General features: G+C 45.4%; 1 protein-coding gene across 4 annotated transcripts in view; it reads left to right on the forward strand.

Moving 5' to 3' along the window:
- tspan11 (tetraspanin 11) overlaps positions 1 to 13695 on the forward strand; it is a 47427-nt gene extending 33732 nt beyond the window's left edge. For 2 of the 4 annotated variants that reach the window (XM_072717332.1, XM_072717317.1), the window contains one exon: positions 655 to 7215. In XM_072717332.1, coding sequence (XP_072573433.1) covers positions 655 to 747 — 93 coding nt within the window. In that variant the 3' untranslated portion in view covers positions 748 to 7215. The other 2 variants (XM_072717360.1, XM_072717384.1) reach the window with 2 other exon arrangements.
- The last annotated feature ends 6419 nt before the right edge of the window (positions 13696 to 20114 follow it).

The following is a 20114-nucleotide window of genomic DNA, read 5'->3' on the forward strand; positions in this document are numbered from 1 at the left end:
CCTTCCTTTAGCGCTTGGACCCACCTCCTTTACAATCCGATTGGTTATCTCTCTGAACCAATCATTTTTCATTCTGCCCTCAGAACATTTTTGTATAAGTAAAATTCCCATGAGCCCTTAGCAAGGACCCCTCCCCTTTAAGGAACATACACAGCCTACAGTATCTATTACAAATCCCTCCCCATCTACATTTATTATAATCTTAAAAATTAGGAGAGACTGGAGAAAATTGTCAAATGGGGTCAGTTGTTAAACACTGATTGTTGACTTTTAACACACTTCAATGACTAACCCAGTCGTACGTTCCTCTACTTCTGCTGGCTGCGAACAACAACTGTAACACTTATTAAAGGCCTCACAATAAAAGCTCACAGATTAACCAATAGATACCAGATCTCATTCAGCAGCTGCCCCCGGTCTCTCCTACCAGAAGGATTCGCAAGACTCTTCGGAGCGTTGCTGTCGCCGAATCATGTTGAGTTACAGCGTTAATAGTTAATAACCTTACCTGCCTTCCCGCTCACAATGTTAATAATGCAGTGCTTCCTTAAATGTGACCTCACAGCATTACGTGAAATCGTATTAAATTCGATCACATAACGAGCCCCTGTAATTACTTTTTAATTAAACAAAGATGCGTCCCATGCACGGCAGATGGAGGGAGCTTCCCCAAATCCGGAGCGGCGTCCCACAGACCAGCTGACAAAACAGTCACCAGTGTCACCGGGAGACATACCAGTGCCCTGATATGCCTGTTTGTTTTGCTTATTTAAGGCTGTCCCTCCCCATATGTTTCCAATCTGGCCAAGTCTATTTGGACCAAAGCTCTGATGAACCACACCAACCGTGAATGTAAACTCTGGTCCCGGTTGTTCTGACCCAGAATGACTCCTAGACTGACCTTTCATTTCTCGCAGAGAAGTTGATCATTCTGCAAATAAACTCTGTAACTGATCTTGAAATTGTTGCTGCGTCTCCCCCCTTCGACGTTCATTTGGTGTAGTTTCTTATTTTCACATTGAACAGTCGATCCTGGATCAGTTCGGTGTGTTGCTGTTTGAACAGACTGTGTCCAGGGGAACGAGGGTAAGCGAACCTCGCCTCACTGGGCGTGGGGTGAAACACGAAACTGATTTGAATGTCCGGAAGACACGTGGCACATATTTTTTTCCAGTGATAAGTTAATCAGCATCCCCCCAGCTAGTCAGCTTCAGAATAGTAACTGGTATATAAAATTTCACAGAGGGGTGCAGTGTGGAATGGTGCAGTGTGGAATGGTGCAGTGTAGAACGGGGCTGTGTGGAGCAGCTCAGATGATTTACCTGCGTCACTGCATCAACTTTAGTTGGTTAAGATGACTGGATAGTCATTGTTCTCACTGAATAATTAACCGCAGCAAAAAGCAGGGCTAGTGTTTGCCTGTAACAGGAGAGATAAAGACGGTTCCCTGACACCTGAGAGGGAGGGTGACACACTGGTAGAATGTAATCGCAGCAGATCTTCGCCCTTTTCCCTCACAAACATCTTTATGTCTGGACGTTTCATTTCTGCCGTCTATAGCCAGACAGCCTTTACCATCAGGCCTGAAGGTTCCCTGTCTTCTTTGGAGCTGCTGTCCTTCACGTGCTGCTGGGTTCATGCAGGGAAGTTCGGTGTTCCTGTTTTCCCTTTATTCCTGCCTCTCCTTTCACCCCATCTCTCCCTCACGCCTGTCTCTCCCCGGTGACCTTGTCCTGCCCCCCTTACCTATTTCCCCAGTGACCCCATCTCTCCCTCATCTATCTTGCACGCCCATCTCTCTGGTGACTCCGTTTCTCCCTCATGCCTCATCTCCACAGTGATCCTGTATCTCCTGCACGCTCATCTCCTCAGTGACCCCATGTCTCCTACATGCCGACCTGCCAGGTGATCCCATCTCCCTGGTGTCCGAATCTCTCCTGGCCCCCCCTCTCCCCAGTACCCCCATCTCCTGCGCCCCTTCCTTCCCCAGCCCCCCCTTGTCTCTCTACTGCATGCCCATTGCTCCCTGTCTATTAGCATATATCAGTCTCATCCAGATGGGCACCGAGCTGCTTCATTAATTCTGCTCCCCCTGGATTAGACAATTAGCCCCTTAATTGAAGTTTAAGAACTTTAATGAGTGGGACGCCTTATTTCCCTAACCCGGCAAGGCAATCAGAAAATCCTGTCCCCAGACATCATTAAATGTGCCTGTCAGCATATGCAGACTGAAAATAAACCATTCCGGAGTCTCTGCCACATTGCTGCACCTGTAGCTCTTAATAAGCCCCTATTCACGCTAAGACAAAACTGATTTATTAAATTGGATTCACCGGGATTAATGACATCATCAGGTTGTCACCAACTGGGGTGATTAATAGGCATCCATCGTCAGCATACGTGAAATGCTCGAAAACAGCAGTGATCTCCTACTTGTACGTATATCTCATTTTCAGGCATTCATTGTTTGTCATATGAAATGACCCAGTAGACATGTGTATGGCTTTCCAATCTCAGGATGTCATTGGGTGAGACTCGAGCTTTTGTCTGAGGCAAGGGGGGGGGGGAGGTGCTTTTCTGTCCCCTGTAGCACTTATACCTCAGTGACGGGTCTCTTTACGACCGTTCTGTTTCACTAGGTAACCCTTCAGGTCCTGGAAGGTCGAGACGTCACGATTCAATGACGTTTCTAGTTGTTTACAGGTTATGTTCACATCATGGTATCACTCAATGTCTGGGGTTAAGGTTAGTAACGTATAAAGCATTAAATTCATTCATTTAGCAGACAGTTTTATCCAAAATGAAATACAATTCAGAAAGCGTTTGGCGGTTAAGGACCTTGCTCAAGGGCCCAGCGGTGACTCTGCCAGCCATTGGTTTGGACCAGTGACCTTATGGTAATGGCTAGAAGGTCATGACCCACTGAGTTATACAGTACAACTCTCTCCCAGTTGATATGAGGAGTAGTTGAAACTCACCAGTTTACCCAGTGGGGGCAGGAATGTCAGCCATTTGCAAAGGTGTATAAATAACTGTATAGAACATCATGTAATGAATTACAAGTATTAGCAGTCTGCTGTAGAACATCTGTATTGTGGAGAAAGTAAACCAGCTGGCACCTTTAATTGCTTCTGTTTTGAGAAATGTAGCCCAGTTTGCATGTGTTACTGCACGGCGTCATGAAAACTAGCAGAAATTAAGTAGAGTTTTCCTGAATAGTGAGTGTCGAGCTTCCCAGACAGATGGTGTTCTGCCACACTGACGAATAACAAAACAATTCTGGTCCAGTAACCCTGAGATCCAGTAACGCGGGCTCTTTGAAACTGGGGAGGATATTTATAACCGGAAATGCTTTATTGCAGTGACAACGCAAAACCTTCTCAAGGTGCACGTTTCTTCTTTGTAGGAGGCGTTTAATTGGACCTTTGTGATACACGTGCAGTTGTTTTTGCTGTCCAGGGTCTGGTGTATCCTGTCAGCTATGTTTGTGTACTGAAGCTGCAGGACCAGGGGGAGGATAGGAGGTCAAAGGGGGTAAAAAATGTATAGTTAGAAATGCATTAAACCTCAGCACCTCGCGGGGTGCCGTTGGGGCGGAACGGGGCCCCGCATGCGGACAGAACCTGCAGGTCACAGCCGTTTAGCGGGATCCGGCCTATGTCACCGCATCCCGTCCCTGAGGGAAGCCGCTCTGGTCCGGCCCATGTCACCGCATCCCGTCCCTGAGGGAAGCCGCTCTGGTCCGGCCCATGTCACCGCATCCCGTCCCTGCGGGAAGCCGCTCTGGTCCGGCCCATGTCACCGCATCCCGTCCCTGCGGGAAGCCGCTCTGGTCCGGCCCATGTCACCGCATCCCGTCCTACTCTGCTGAACCCTTCCTGCACCTCTTCGCCTAAAGTGGCTGCGAACCTCTGCAGCAAATCCGCACATTTTATAATACACCACATGCTCAGAAGGCATGGCTGAATATGGTACATAGATGCAAGCAAATGAAACCAGCCTTTTCTGCATCCCCTGGCAACGAGATCCCTTGACCAGCAAACCTTCATATATTTTTATGAATGCCGTATGAATGCATTCACAAAGCTGCTTTAGCAACAGTCTTATTCCAAACTCTGTCTTCTGAGGATATGCAGGGGAATTTTCTTATTTCCCATACTACCTTTCTTTATGTCTTTGTGCAAAATTGTCAGTAAAATGTTTTCTTTGAATCTGTTAAATTTATTTTGATACTGTATCGACGTGTCCGGCGTCGCTGACGCCATTACCTTCTAAACATCATACTTATTTTCGTGTCCCGAGCCTGGGCAGGTCCCTACTTTACCCTGATAGAGCATCTCACTGCAGTAGCAGACAGGCGGGTTATCAAAGACGTTGCTGTCTAGGTGCATGTCTGAGTCTCGGGGCCATTCCCGGGTGCTGCCCACTTGAAGGATCATACTCTGATAGTATGAAAGCGCATTAAACCTGCAGATACCACGGAAACGCCATCCGTCTCGGGCTACGGGCCTTGTGTTTCCACTTTTGTGTTGGGATGCGGAGGCTTGGAGGCAGACCTTTCATGCGGGAACACGGCGTCCGCAGGAATGGCTGCGCTCACAGGAAAACTGAGGCTGCAAGCTGTGGGGGCTCTCTGTGTGTTCCTGGGAGGAGTTGACGCTATGTTCTCTCGTCTCGCTTTGGTGCCTGTCCAGATGATCCATGTCATAGCGTGTATCCTGCAACATTAACATTAATTAGCAAAAAAAAATATTTTAAATATGAGTTTGTTTTGCACCAAGTCCGTATCCAAAAATAAATTTGGGGGATGTCCGGCAACCCTACCAGAGTTTTGAGGGAGGTTTGCTACCTGACTATATGCCTCATCAGTCATCAGTAGCTATATATTGTGGAGGAGGGGCCAAACCACTATTTTACTACACGGCTACGTGCCTCATCAGTCATCAGTAGCTAATGCATTGTGGAGGAGGGGCCAAACCACTATTTTACTACACGGCTACGTGCCTCATCAGTCATCAGTAGCTAATGCATTGTGGAGGAGGGGCCAAACCACTATTTTACTACACGGCTACGTGCCTCATCAGTCATCAGTAGCTAATACATTGTGGAGGAGGGGCCAAACCACTATTTTACTACATGGCTACGTGCCTCATCAGTAATCAGTAGCTATACATTGTGGAGGAGGGGCCAATCCACTATTTTACTACATGGCTACGTGCCTCATCAGTCATCAGTAGCTAATGCATTGTGGAGGAGGGGCCAAACCATTATTTTACTACATGGCTACGTGCCTCATCAGTCATCAGTAGCTAATGCATTGTGGAGGAGGGGCCAAACCATTATTTTACTACATGGCTACGTGCCTCATCAGTCATCAGTAGCTATATATTGTGGAGGAGGGGCCAAACCACTATTTTACTACACGGCTACGTGCCTCATCAGTCATCAGTAGCTAATGCATTGTGGAGGAGGGGCCAAACCACTATTTTACTACACGGATTCGTGCCTCATCAGTCATCAGTAGCTAATACATTGTGGAGGAGGGGCCAAACCACTATTTTACTACACGACTACGTACAGTACCTCATCAGTCATCAGTAGCTGTTTTTCAGGGTGGTATTAATCTTAACATACTACGTAAACTAACAAAATCGTGATTCAGATTCGATTTCCAAAGGCAAGGGTCCATGGACCGGCACCGCGTACAGAGAAGATCTCACCTCCACATTTACCACTTTTACCAGTCCATGAAATTTTTGCACAAGCTTTATACTGTTAATGTGAAATGATGCTATATAGTATATGGAAAAAATTAACACTGCAGCAAAATTTTCAGTTTCACTCATTTCTCAATTTATGTACATTTTTTGCCAACTCCAGCCTGACTTCTGCTTATCATTAATGAAAGGCTGGAATTTCAGTCCTGCTTCTAGGAGCCTGATACAAGTCCTAGCAGTGCACTTCATACTACTTAATGTTTCCCTTTCCTATTGAAGGTCACGTGATGTCATCCTCTGATTTATGAGGCACTGCCAGATAAGTTGACGGTCATCTCTGGCATTCGAGAGTCTCTTCTGCCCTCTGCCTGGCTGGTTTCTGGTCATTCCCAGTGTCTCCTGCTTCACCTTGTTCTTGTGTCCTGCTGTCGTAGAAACTTTGAGCCTGGAAGCAGCCTGGAAGCAGCGTAACCTTCTGACAGCCGAACCAGGATTAAATCAGGATTTAAAAATGCAGATTTTTCTAAAAATATCGAGTGGTCTCTTAATTTTTCCAGAGCTGTACACTATACACTGCCACCTTGAAGTGGCATGTTATAGGTGGGCAGACATAGCTTACCCGTGAATTTTTTTCTCTTATGATGGTTTACAGTCATGGGGCACCATCAAATCCAAACGTGAGGGTGAGAACACAGCAATTGGACAGGTGATGCTAATTGGGTATCCAACTCATGCCCGTGTAGGTGGTGAGAATTTCATTCCTAGGGCAGCTCTCACTCAAGGGCACAATTTTAATATATATATTTTATTTTAACTACTGAGTAGCCCTGAATAATGGAGGGGGCTTGGCGGCAAAGACACGTTTGTGCCGTGCAGTCACTGCTTTTCACAGCAGCACGGTTTATGGTCTCGTAAATGTTTTTCATGCGAGTCACATGACCGCTGGAGGCGTTAGTTGAGTCTGATGTGTGGAAATGCGGTGCGTGGAATTCCAGCAAGTCTGGGTCTGTAAATTGAGTTTTCAATCTATGCATCAAGGAACCTAAAATGAAGAAAAGCCGTCAGAAGTTCCACCCAAGCAAGGAACACTTAAAAAACCAGTTAAGTTGTCTTTTAATGAATGCCAATATTATGAAAAGTGAAAACAATGACATTTACTCCAGATGGAATGATCACATCATTCGTGGGTCTGTTCTTATCTGCCTTTACAGGACGGGTTCTTCTGGGGGTGTCCTGTGTGTCTGTGTTCAGGTTTCTCAATCTTTCCAACCACCAGCCCCTCCTATTCATCATTTATGATGCTGGCAGCTGATCCATCTCTGTATGTTGCAGATTTTCCTCGGCGGCGATCAGGTTCTCGACTCGGTCTGTGTGTTCGTGTCTGTGTCTAATCTGTTACCCGTGTGTCTGTTTGTCTCTTCCAGCAGCAGGCCTGATGGAACCGCATCATCTTCAGTATACCTGCAGAGCTAACGTTCTCCGTTTCTCTCGCCTTCCTCTCCTGCAGCTGGTTGGAGCTCTCCTGACTGCCTGTTTTATCTATCTGCTCTATAAAGAAGAGGAGGAAGACTTCTCGTACGTGTGATTGTTCTGCCTGCGTGCGGGTCGGCACGACGGGGACGGGCCCAGGTTGGAGGGGGTCGTGGGATGACCTTCCATGCATATGTGCACCCTGCACCCCAGGCTGGCTTGTGCCCGTTGCAGCAGCTGCGCTATCGCTTTGTCATTGCAGCTAACGGCTTTGCACCTGGACAACATGGCCATTATGGGATGCTGCAAGTGGCTGCTTCATGCAGCTTCTGCTTCCATTTGCATGCTGAGCAATGCATGTCTTGCATGTAAGATAAAACGCCGTTGGATAATGTCCATCAAACCCAACTAATCAATGCTTCTATGCACCTTATCATATGAAACTGTACTATACTACACAGACAAGCTTAAAACACACTCATTACTGTCCATCCACTCTAACAAATCCCACCTGCACACACACACACACATTAATGAAATAAAGGTAGGAGAGAGTTTGATATTGAGGGCAACCAACTTCATAGTCAATATATCCATTTCCTGTAATTGCTTGTCCCGGGGGGGTCGCTATGAGGATGGGCTCCAACCCATTGCAGGACACACTCACACACCAACTTCAACATTTAAATATAAGGGTCTTTTTACTGGGGGGGACAAATGAACCCAAATTAAATTATGACGCAACACCCCCCCCATCCCTGCTTGGTTCCTACCCCTCTGAATACCCAACACCCCCACCCAGATAAATCACAGATACCCCGAATTTAAATATCTGTGTCTTCAGGTCAGATCTTGCGTGACAGGTGATGTAATGAAGCAGGGGGCTCATCTGTACCTGTTTGAGTTTGATAAACAGCTGTCGCCCCCACCTGCTTGATTAATGCAGTGATCGCAGCCATCAGCTGATCCTCATCTCTCCTTCATCATGCCCATGACCCTCTCTACCCTTACAACCATCTCATGGTACCTCTCCAATGTAGGACATTTTTATTTACATTTCCTTGAATCCTTGAAGTGATGGCAAAATTGTGTCTGTGATGGATGGATGGATGGATGGAGAAACTTTATTGAATGAGAAATTCATTGTATTTATCACACATCAACAGATCAAGCTTCAAATACATCATACACTCATACCTCAACATGTATTCATCTTAACTCATAGGAGAACTCAAACTTATTTTCACTTATCAATGATGTCATCAAACTAGGGCACTGATGAAACTTTCAGCCACAGTAAGGTGATAGTCTTAATGCTGTTTTTTATCGGGCTGCCAGTAAATGTGTATGGCCTGGTTAGTGTTGAGAGCCCTGGGCACTTAGAGTCCTCCATCCTGTCAAATCCTACAGGTGTCATTTATTAAATAAATGCTGCAAAAAGCAGCCCGTACTCCGATCTCACCGACTCTGGACGCTTCTGTTGGGTCAGTGATTCTGCCAAGTGATTTATATCATCACCAGGTTTCTGAGCTATTGATCTCAAATGGATGTCAGAACCCAAGCCCAACTTTAAAGCTCATCGTTTAGAGAATGCAAAGTTAGGTATTTTTTACAATCATAAGCATAGCAGAGAAACTTGCTCACCTTTATTATGTTACCTCAATTTGCTTTATTTTCGTAAAACCGGCAGAAATGCACAGACCCCAAAAAGGCATCGTTGTCCACCGTGACTGCGAGGAGCAGTGCCTTAGGACAGAGTCTCTGACAGACCAGAGAGTCTGACTGAGCATCCTGGTGGTGATGAAGACCATTGCCATTAGAATAAGCTTTAAGGAAAATACCTTCTAATATTGAATTTTTTGGTATATTAAAAATACACTGTCCGGCCAAAAAAAAGTCACAATTTGAATTTAAATCAGCAAATACTTAAAAGCCAATTACTGGATCATTATTACAGCTCAGCTACGTTATACAGCAATAAAGTGATGTCAGCTGAGTACCTGAATCTACTGAATGGCCAAGTTACCGCTTCATCCATCGTCCATGGATTTTTTTCTTCCCTAATGGTATGGACATATTCCAGGATGATGATGCCTAGGTTCATCTTGGTTAAACTGTGAAAGAATGGCTCAGGAGCACAAGGAATCATTTTTACACGTGATTTGGCCATCACAGAGTCTTGACCTTAACCCCATTGAAAATCTTGAAAATGTGCTGAAGAAGACTTTACGGAGTGGTCCAACTCACCTATCATCAATACAAGATCTTGGTGAGAAATGAATGCAGATATGGATGAAAAAAATGTTGAGATGCTGCATAAGCTTATGGAAACAGCGCTGTGATGAATGTGTGCCATAATCAAGCTAAAGGGGGTCCAACTAAAAATTCAAATGGTGACCTTTGGTGTATGATGGATGAATAACCCTGCAGAAAAAGAGCCATGTTGTATTTTATAATTATAATAGGCTGGCCTTTGTGAGGCTCTCCTTGGAGGGGTTGACCTTGGCGGGGCTGGCCTTGGTGGGGTTGACCTTGGCGGGGCTGGCCTTGGTGGGGTTGACCTTGGCGGGGCTGGCCTTGGTGGGGTTGACCTTGGCGGGGCTGGCCTTGGCGGGGCTGGCCTTGGTGAGGTTAGCCTTGGCGGGGCTGACCTTGGCGGGGCTGGCCTTGGCGGGGCTGGCCTTGGTGAGGCTGGCCTTGGAGGGGCTGACCTTGGCGGGGCTGACCTTGGTGAGGTTGGCCTTGGAGGGGTTGACCTTGGCGGGGCTGGCCTTGGCGGGGCTGGCCTTGGTGAGGTTAGCCTTGGCAGGGCTGACCTTGGCGGGGCTGACCTTGGTGAGGCTGGCCTTGGAGGGGCTGACCTTGGCGGGGCTGACCTTGGTGAGGTTGGCCTTGGAGGGGTTGACCTTGGCGGGGCTGACCTTGGCGGGGCTGGCCTTGGTGAGGTTGACCCGGTATGGCTGTACTGCACCATGGCAGCACAGGAAAGCCAGGTACATCTATTACCCTAGATTATTAACACTCCCCACTGCTGGCCCTAACCACCTCTGGGATTAATTGACACCCAGGCAGCAGCCTGGAAGCCCTACGGCAGCCTGCAGATGTTCTCCAAGTGTCCCCTCTGCTGATTTAGGCTCCCTCATCCAGCCCCTTCTCCTCGCTCATTGACATCTCCAACATCACATGGTGTCATTACATCTGTGTCTCCTTCCCGATCTTCCAATCAGACGCCACATCAAGTCAAAGTCAAAGTGAACCTTATTGTTATTTTTCCATATACAAGTATACGGAAAAACAAGATGGCAAAGCTCAGAATCCATATGCATATGATTGAATTTTACACATAGTGTAAGTAAGAGATACTGAGAACAGTGCAAGACAAGAAGAGTGTAGATGAACTGAGAAGCATTTTAAGTAAAGTGCTAGGTCAGGTGGGTTAAGAGAAGGTTGAGGTAGATTGGAGGACCCTGGGGGGCACATCTCCGATTTGTCCCGGTCCCCGGGGCAAACGGAAACAGATTAATCTCCTGCTGTCCGAAGTCTCCCCTGATATGTTACGCTATGCAGACGTTTGTCCCCTTTCCCTCCAGTAGATTCGTTGCTATGGCAACGAATGATCCCCCCCTTCAGCCTGTAGTTGCAGTCCACGCTCAATGCTTCATGTTGACAGTCAGAAGCTGGTGGTGGATGCTAGTAATTACAACGCTGTCACAAATGCCTCGGTCGACTTCCTACACGATCACCTGTAGGGTAATCAATCACTGACCACAGAAGTAGGAACCAGTGGAGATGAGACGTCTGCAATGACAGCATTATGAGAGACTCATGGGATTCTGTTAGAGACATAGAAGTATCTCTTGTTGGACCCATGAGCTTGGTAGAGTGCATCTAACTGCATGAAAGAGCGGCCCATGCACTGTAATCTCTGACCACTGGGGTGTTGGGTTTGAATCCCACACTGACCTTCAGTGTGTGGGGATGGTCTGCTCAGGTTTAGATGGTCTTTATCATGATGACCTCTGAGAGAGAATCAGTTATTTCTACCTACACCCGTGGTTGTAAGCACAGGTTCAGGCCAAAACCAAGCCCAGGAGGTCTGTCAGATTCCTCAGAGCAAAGCAGGAGGTCTGTCAGATCCCTCACAGCAAAGCAGGAGGTCTGTCAGATCCCTCAGAGCAAAGCAGGAGGTCTGTCAGATCCCTCAGAGCAAAGCAGGAGGTCTGTCAGATCCCTCAGAGCAACGCAGGAGGTCTGTCAGATCCCTCAGAGTAACGCAGGAGGTCTGTCAGATCCCTCACAGCAAAGCCATCAGTCACTCGGCACTTAGAAGCTATTTGCCATGTTCAGTCTTAACCCTTCAGTCCATTTTTAATTAACTGTCCTAAACGTGCCTCATTCTGGACACCTTTGGTGCCAATTTTTAAATTAATGTAACTTCATCGGCAGTTAATGCCGTGATACGGAGACTCCTGGCAACACTTCACTTAGAAATACAATCTAAAGCAGGATCATCAATGGCTGGATGTGAAAACCTCAGATGGTTCCTGTTGCTGCCCTAATACCTTGAAGTCAGCCTCTCAGATTCCCCAAAGGCCTTTTCCTCATGTGCATGTTTCCTCACAGTGAGGCCGTCATCACCACACATGCACGCACACATGCACGCACATATGCACGCACATATGCACACACACATGCATGCATGCCACAAACTAATTACAGCACTGCTGCTGTTACAAGCCCTCTGAGTCGCTCTGCCCATAGTGACTGTAAACTGCAAACTTCTCCCCTGCTTAAGCCAACCCCTCCTCACACACTCTTCTCATTTACTATGAGCGTCAGACTTTAATTGCACCATTGCCAAGAAGGGATTTCACTAAGGCTGCACTTGTGTGTCTGTTGCAGGTCTGTGGAATGATTTTCTTACTCGTTGCCTGTACAGAAGATCTAAGTTGGAGGCGTCCTGAAGAATCCGGCACCTCTGTGTCTCTCAGGGCCATGAATTACCTCCTGGTATCGATCGTCACGTTTCGATCGTCACGTTTCGATCGAGCTTCTCGTCTGCAGGTTTTTCTTCACCATTGTGCCGTTCACTTATTTATCGCTTAATATTTAATGAGGCCTTTTTTAATAGCTCTTTGAATACTTATAAATATCAGTGCTGGATTCTATTCTTTGTCCAAGCTTGGCTCGTCTTAGCAACAGTGCCGATCGCAATAACGTGGTGACCACATTGCGGTTAATACCCAAAACCACACTCTTTGTTGTTCAAAGAGGATTCAGCAACCCATGGTTGTGTAATCAAAAGGTCCGACACAAGAACACAGTCATGGAATCAAGGGAATCAAGTGTGTTTATTTGATGGCTACGTCTCTGGCAGCTCCATGTGCATGTTTATTAGTTTTTAATCACTATCTGAGCTTACAGTACACGCTTATCATTTCAAAATTGAACGATCAAAAGTGAAACGTAACTATTGCCGCATATCATAGATACTCGCATTAGCTGGGCTGCTCTTTTCATATTTTATGGTTTGGTTTGTTTTGTCACCCCTCCGAATGTAAAACTTTAAAGGGAGGATTTTCGAGGTTTTAATCAGCTACATAAGCCTTTCATGTTAATCACGAACATTTGTGTTTGTTATGGGAACAAATACTAAACCAAATTAAATGAATTTCTGAACAGGACCTGGAGAATAATGAGTTCTGGAAGGTAAAATTAAAGGCAGAACTGAAGCTCAGTATCAGCACAAATCTCGCCGTGCCAGAGTATACAGGCTCCTGGCAGAGTGCATTAAATATGCCATATTTGCCTCTTGCCTGCCAGTTAGCCTCCTGCTACCAGAGACGTCAGGGCATGTCAGTAAACACTGTGGTGATCTGTACTTTACAAGTAAAGTAAGTGGATTCTGAGGCTCGAGGCCTCACGCTCCTGTTGGGCGACGGCCAGCGTGGCATGAAGCGTGATATGATGGAGATAACTCCGGATGAGCAAAGTCCAGCTCGTCTCCATTGGGTGCAGACGTGTGAGTCTCCTCAGGAGAATGAACCCAGTCTTGGGTTAATAGCCATGACACCTCAGGCGGTCCCTACATCTTATTCCACCCTGTAGGTCATCTGGATTCCTTTCCAAGACTTTCGCCCCATAAACCCCCCCATAAAGAGTTTTAAAAGCCCACTTCTGTGGCCACACAAATCCCCTGTACTTTCTTATGGTGTCTATACCACTGTTCTCTGTCATTTTCTTCATGCTCTGATTAATTTGCGTCTCTCCACAGCCCACAGCCCCCAGCCCCCCCGTCTCTGCCTCTCTCCCCCCATCTCAAATTTATATTGAAACTACTTTAACAGCATGAAATACATGTGTTGCCAAAGCATAGTGATTTATATTCATAAAAATAATATTAATAAACAGAATAAAATGGATTATATATGTGTAATAAATATAGATGTGTAATACATATAGTTGTATAATTTACATGTTAATAAAAATTAAAACCGGTATGAAGTTGTTTAATTGTCACTGTATTCCTTGGGCTGTTACGGAATTAGTTTATTTACAATATGTTAACATTTTAGGTGGACTGAGCGTGTAGGTTAGTGCAGGTTAATGTAGGTTAATGAGCAAACGTGCCAGATTCCAGAGACACTGCAGAGGTGTGAAAAACAAACATTATATAAAATATATTTTCACTGTTCTTTTCTGCTCTCTCTGCTTTTCTTCCTGAAGAACATGGGAACGGCTGAGATGCTTGTGTAGAATGTCACACTCATGGCATCAGTTGGAAGCTTATTCTGTTTAGAGCAGAATTCCTTTGAGAATGCTCCTCAAACCTTCTGCCCACACCCAATCCCCGGAAGGTCCCGGAAGGTGACGGTGTACTCTGCCACACTACAGCCCGACGCTGAAGAATACCCAGCCCTCCCTGAAGGGTCCCTCTATTACACAGCTGATGGAGGAAGGTCCTGGAAGGTGACGGTGTACTCTGCCACACTACAGCCCGACACTGAAAAGTCTGACTGAGATGCACCAACTCCCTCGCATTCCCTTTTATTGCACTGCCAGGATTGTTTCTTTGCAGTGGTGTGGGTGTGTGATACAGACACATGGCTCTTTCAGTCTGCATCTCTGCAGCCAAACCATGTGCTGCTCTGGCTTCACAGCACAGGGGAAGGATGTTGGGAAACTGCGTGCAGAAGTCAATCTAGTGCGGGGTGTGGAGAGTCAAATGGCACGCATGTATAAATCACTGTCATACATGTATAAATCACTGTCACGCATGTATAAATCACTGTCACACATGTATAAATCACTGTCATACATGTATAAATCACTGTCACACATGTATAAATCACTGTCATACATGTATAAATCACTGTCACACATGTATAAATCACTGTCGTATAAATCACTGTCACACGTATAAATCACTGTCATACATGTATAAATCACTGGCACACATGTATAAATCACTGTCACACAGGCCAGTGTCTTAGCTTATTTTCAGTCCTTTTGTGATAGGCCTTGTTGGACACTTGTGTGCTTGATACCCCCACCCCACCCCAGTGCTGTTCTGCTGGTTTCTTGTCTTCTTTCAGAAGGTGCTTTGTGTCCACGGATCGTGCTTAACGATACCTGATAGGTTTGGCATAATTCGAGACCTTCAGGCAGGGACTGATGAACTTCTCTGGGGGGCTTAGGCTGACATGGTTAAGCCCCCCACCAAACAGGCCACTAGAGATTTTAGGAGTCAAGTAAGGAACAAAGGAGAATGATGCAACACCAGTTACTGACTGGGGGGTTGAAGCATCGCACCAGTGGCTTGTTCGGCCAATTTTAATAAGTTTGACCACTGCATTTTTGCTAAGGCAAGGCTGAGGCGCCTGATGCTGGCTGAGGCCCCTGATGCGGTGGGGGCAGGCCGGTGTGAGGGGGGATCGGTGTCATTTTCATTACCCGCATCATTTTAATTAATGATTTTTTTCACACTTTCATCTTCGCGTTTCAGTGAGCAAATATATCTCTGACTGACACTTTCCTGGGTGCTGCACTTACACACATCACTAGCCATTATTTAGCTAATAAGCAGGGACGGATACAGAGGCGGGGCTAATTAGCCTAGTAGGATCTCTCCCCTGTCACTCACCGATTCAAGGCTTACCATTGGCTGATGATAAAGCTAGCCTCTCTTATGCGTCCCACTTTAGAATCAGCCCTGCTAATAAGGTCTTCATGCTCATTCGTGCCACGTTGGTTCATATTTTATTGAAGGTGCAGCTTACAAAACGTAGCTATCTGAAGATCAGGTTGCAGCACTACAAAATGGCTGAGATGTGACTGTTCCCTCCCCTGTCCGGATGTTTGACCTTGAATCAGGCCTCGTCTTCCGGATGTTTGACCTTGAATCAGGTCTCGCCTCCCCATTCAGTCCAGAGGCCCAGCATCTCTCTTCATTTCCACTCAAAGTGCTAAATGACAAGTTAATAAACTCCGTTTTTGACAACAGCTGCCGTGCAAACAATTAATCAAAATTAAGTGGCATTGTGTTCATTGAAAGGGCATTTGACAGAACATCTGGTTTATGTTTAAACAGCGTAAATAGCTCTCTGAAAAGCTGCATGGTCATTTCTCCTGTGTCCTTCTGCAAAATAGTTTTTTCTTTTAATATGTGATGGCAACATCAGTTTTAAATTTGATAATCTCATGAGCGTATCAGTAAGATTACACTATTTTGGCCGGTATATGTGGCATGTGTTACCTAGATGGGAGCATCCTGTCATGTTATATGAAAATGGTCTGACCTTTGCTGCATTTTCAGCAGCTGCTGTCTTGTGACAGGATTTTCCCCTCAGTTTTTGCTCCCATTTTCTTGTTTGCGTGTTTATCTTTCTTTCTATTTTTTTTTTCTTTTCTGGAAGGATTATGGGTAAGCAGCCCCCCCAGCCTCAGTTTATTTACACTGAAGCGTGTAGTAAAACAAAGCAGATTGTATCAATAAAGAAAAATAGTTTCCCATATCCATCTATCCGTCTTCCAACAGCTTCTCTTTTGCAGGGTCATGTGGGGCCTGGAGCCAAGCACAGGCAGGACAGCAGAGCCGGGGCTACTCCAGTCCACTGCCGGGCCACGCGCGCACACACACACACACACACACACGCGCGCACACACACACGTACGCACATGTAGGGATATCCTTATGGGGACCGCTCATTCGTTTCAATGGGAAAAATGCTAACGCTAACTATGACAACCTTAACCCTTGCCCTGCCCTAACCATAACCATAAGTAACCTAACAGAATACAAGAGTTTTTGCATTTTTAGTTTTTTCATAGCAGTCACCGATTTTTATAAAATAGAGTTTTCCCTTATGGGGACCAGGAAACCGGTCCCCATAAGGGAAAAAAACGGATATTTATCACGTTATGGGGGCATTGTGTGGGTCAACCCGCTCGCATGCGCACACACACACATACACACACACACGTGCACACACACCATACACACACATACGTGCACACACAGGCAGGCATGCATGCACGCAAGCGCACACACACATGCACAATGGATGCAGATGGATGGAGACAAAGGAATGGAGCGACTGTGAACCTTGGCAGGAGGAGGTGTGGCCTATGTACTTTTGGATCTAGAACCAAAACTTACTCAGTATATATAATACACTTCTGACAAATTCATGGTTCATTCTGTGGGTCTGGCTTTGTTTTTGTTTTAATATCTCTGCCTCTGATGTGAAGCAGACCTGAAGACCTGGAGGGGAATCTTAAGGGCAGACATGAGTCTGAGACATGAGTCTGAGACATGAGTCTGAGACATGAGTCTGAGACATGAGTCTGAGACATGAGTCTGAGACATGAGTCTGAGACATGAGGCTTAACAGATGTGGGTAGTGTAGCATTCACCTGATTCACAGTCAGTTAAAGCAACCGGCAGTCCAGCTACAATAATAAATATGTGTGATTATAAGAAGACCAGAATAATTAACTGCATCTGATTGGAATTTATGGTAGAGAAATTAAGTGAATTCAGTTCTTTTTGGTAGTTTCAGTATAAGTTGGCCCTTAATGATTGTACTGATTGTAGTGATTGATTGTTGGGATAGACAGATAGGGGATTGTGCAGATTCCCTAATTGTAAGGTTTGATGTAACATGGGATAGGGGATTGTGGAGGTGCCCTGATTGTTGGGATTGATTTTCTGTGGAATGGGGGATTGTGGAGGTTCCCTGATTGTTGGGATTGAAGTTCTGTTGAATGGGGGATTGTGGAGGTTCCCTGATTGTTGGGATTGAAGTTCTGTTGAATGGGGGATTGTGGAGGTTCCCTGATTCTTGGGATTGATGTTCTGTGGAATGGGGGGCTGTGGATGTTCCCCGATTGTTGCATATGTGGTTGGGCTTTCCTGGTGGACAGGGTGTCTTCTACTATATATTATGTAAGACACATTTTCCATTCAGTTATTATCTAAAACATTCCTTAAGTGCCCATGAGTAAACTACTGAACAGGTTTGACATTAACCATGAGAACAGCTCTGGCAGGTCAGTTTACGGGAATTTCCACCACAGTCTGCTCTCAGGCAGGCCTTGCGCTTAGAATTTCAAAATGGGAATGAGGTTGCTGTCTGTTCCATTGACCTACAGGCAGAATGGAGATCTTGGCTACCGCATAGTTGGTCAGCAGGGCAAAGATGGTCATTCACAACCCTCTGCTATGAATATCCATTTAACCCATAATGCTCTGCATCCTTATTTTCACAAATCATTGCTTATGAAGAGAGACTCTGAAACAGCAGATAGCCGGTTTGGGCAAAGTGCTAATCTGAAGTCTAATGTGAAACACTGCACTAATGCATCTAGCCATTAAGAGGGGGCATCGGTAAGGTATTCAAAAGAAAAGGAAAGCATCAGCAAAGCAGGCATGAACAATTCTAAAAAAAACAAAAAAAAAACACTACTTTGTGTGAATGTTTATACTTTTAACATCCAAAGGTTGTCAGAATGGTTGAGAGCATGGGCAGGAATTTAGGAGTAAGCTGGGAAATTCTGAGAGTCAGATATTGCAAGGACGGCATATTGGTCTGATTTCAGCTTTAGAATAATTTTCCTCATAATGAAGCATGTTTGGTACGGGCAGTAAAGGCCTGACGTTACCCAACCCGCTCCAGTGCCTCATCCCATCCTAGGAGAAAAGGGCAGTAAAGGCCTGACGTTACCCAACCCGCTCCAGTGCCTCATCCCATCCTAGGAGAAAAGGGCAGTAAAGGCCTGACGTTACCCAATCCGCTCCAGTGCCTCATCCCATCCTAGGAGAAAAGGGCAGTAAAGCGTTACCCAATCCGCTCCAGTGCCTCATCCCATCCTAGGAGAAAAGGGCAGTAAAGCGTTACCCAATCCGCTCCAGTGCCTCATCCCATCCTAGGAGAAAAGGGCAGTAAAGGCCTGACGTTACCCAATCCGCTCCAGTGCCTCATCAATTTAAGCAGATTTCTGATTTAAGATTTCTGGACAATAACTTGGATAAACCTCTGTTATGTTTAAGCTCAGTATCTCAATGGATGTCTTTTCAATCAAAGGTGACGTCTACAATTAAAATGTGTTTTTGTTGGTGTGATATTACTCTGAAATAGATGGTTCACAAACATTTAGAAATGACAAAACATAATTAACGAATTCCAGATTCTTGCCTTCCAGCCTATGTGATCTTTGGGATGAGGGGTGTTAAGCAACTGAAAATAAACACTTTGTATGTAGTTTTGATTCAGTGGTTTAAAGTAACTTAATGATGAAGACTGAAATTGCGCTTTCTCTAGCAGAAAAACAAAGTTAGTGCACTATGATTTAACACATAACCACAGCTGCTGATTAACCATGGCAAAGGATGCAGTGTTTACACGTTTATAATCTGGTGTGCGCACCACTGAGCAGACCGTCTTGGATTGGCGGTATCCAGACTGATTTAATTACAGTGTTCATCTATTCAGCCTGCGTCATTAATAGTATAAAATTTCAGTTATGAATTTTAAGCAGCAGGGATTCGTTGTGTACAACATGGTTTTTAAAAGGACACAAACTGCCCGCAACAGTATCCTCTGTGTAATCCGCGGACTTTGTCCTACTGCATATAGACCTCTGTATGTCACAATGTTTCGCCACTAGGCGGCGCTCAAAACTCAGTTGCTCAACTTTGTTGGCGGATAGAAAAACTCGTCGCTTTTTCCAGCTGACTTATCCTAAGTGTTCATTGTTATTTATGAGACATTTTATATGTAGATTTGTGATATTTATTTTAATCACGAACAAATTTATCTTTCTATTTGATTCCAACAGTGTTATATTTCTTGTTAAGGAAAGCGGGTTAACATATAGGTCTAGTAAACATCCAGAAATGTCCAGATAATAAATCATATCCCCGCAGTTCTCCACACTCTGCCTGCTGTAGTGTTCTGTCTTTTCGAAATGCCGCATTGTTCTAACTACCAGCAACCAAAAACGTACCTTCGGGTGTCTAGGCCTAATTCTCATCGGTAAAACTGTTAAAATAATATTCCATTCATATCGCTGCGTGTAATCGCAAATAAACCAAGTTAGTAAAAAAATAAAATGAAATAACAGCTCTATAAAATGTAACCATATTGTGTTACCTATTAGATGCCGTCTGCTGAACGCAATTACACCACATTTCGACATCAATAAAACACTCCAGTCCTGACATATGGCCGTTAAGGGAAATATTCCGCAGTTGAATTAATTGCCCCCTAACTGCGATCTCACTTGAGGCTGCCTAAACGTCCATCATTATGCGCGACCCGCAATTAAAACTGGACGATGTTTGACCTCAGCACGGCGACCCATAAATAGATGACAGGAGGAGAAACTGCGCGGTGATCGGGGGCTGATTCATGAAGGGATCACGCC

This window comes from Paramormyrops kingsleyae, chromosome 1, assembly GCF_048594095.1.
Source record: "Paramormyrops kingsleyae isolate MSU_618 chromosome 1, PKINGS_0.4, whole genome shotgun sequence".
In the NCBI taxonomy this organism is placed as follows: Eukaryota; Metazoa; Chordata; class Actinopteri; order Osteoglossiformes; family Mormyridae; genus Paramormyrops; species Paramormyrops kingsleyae.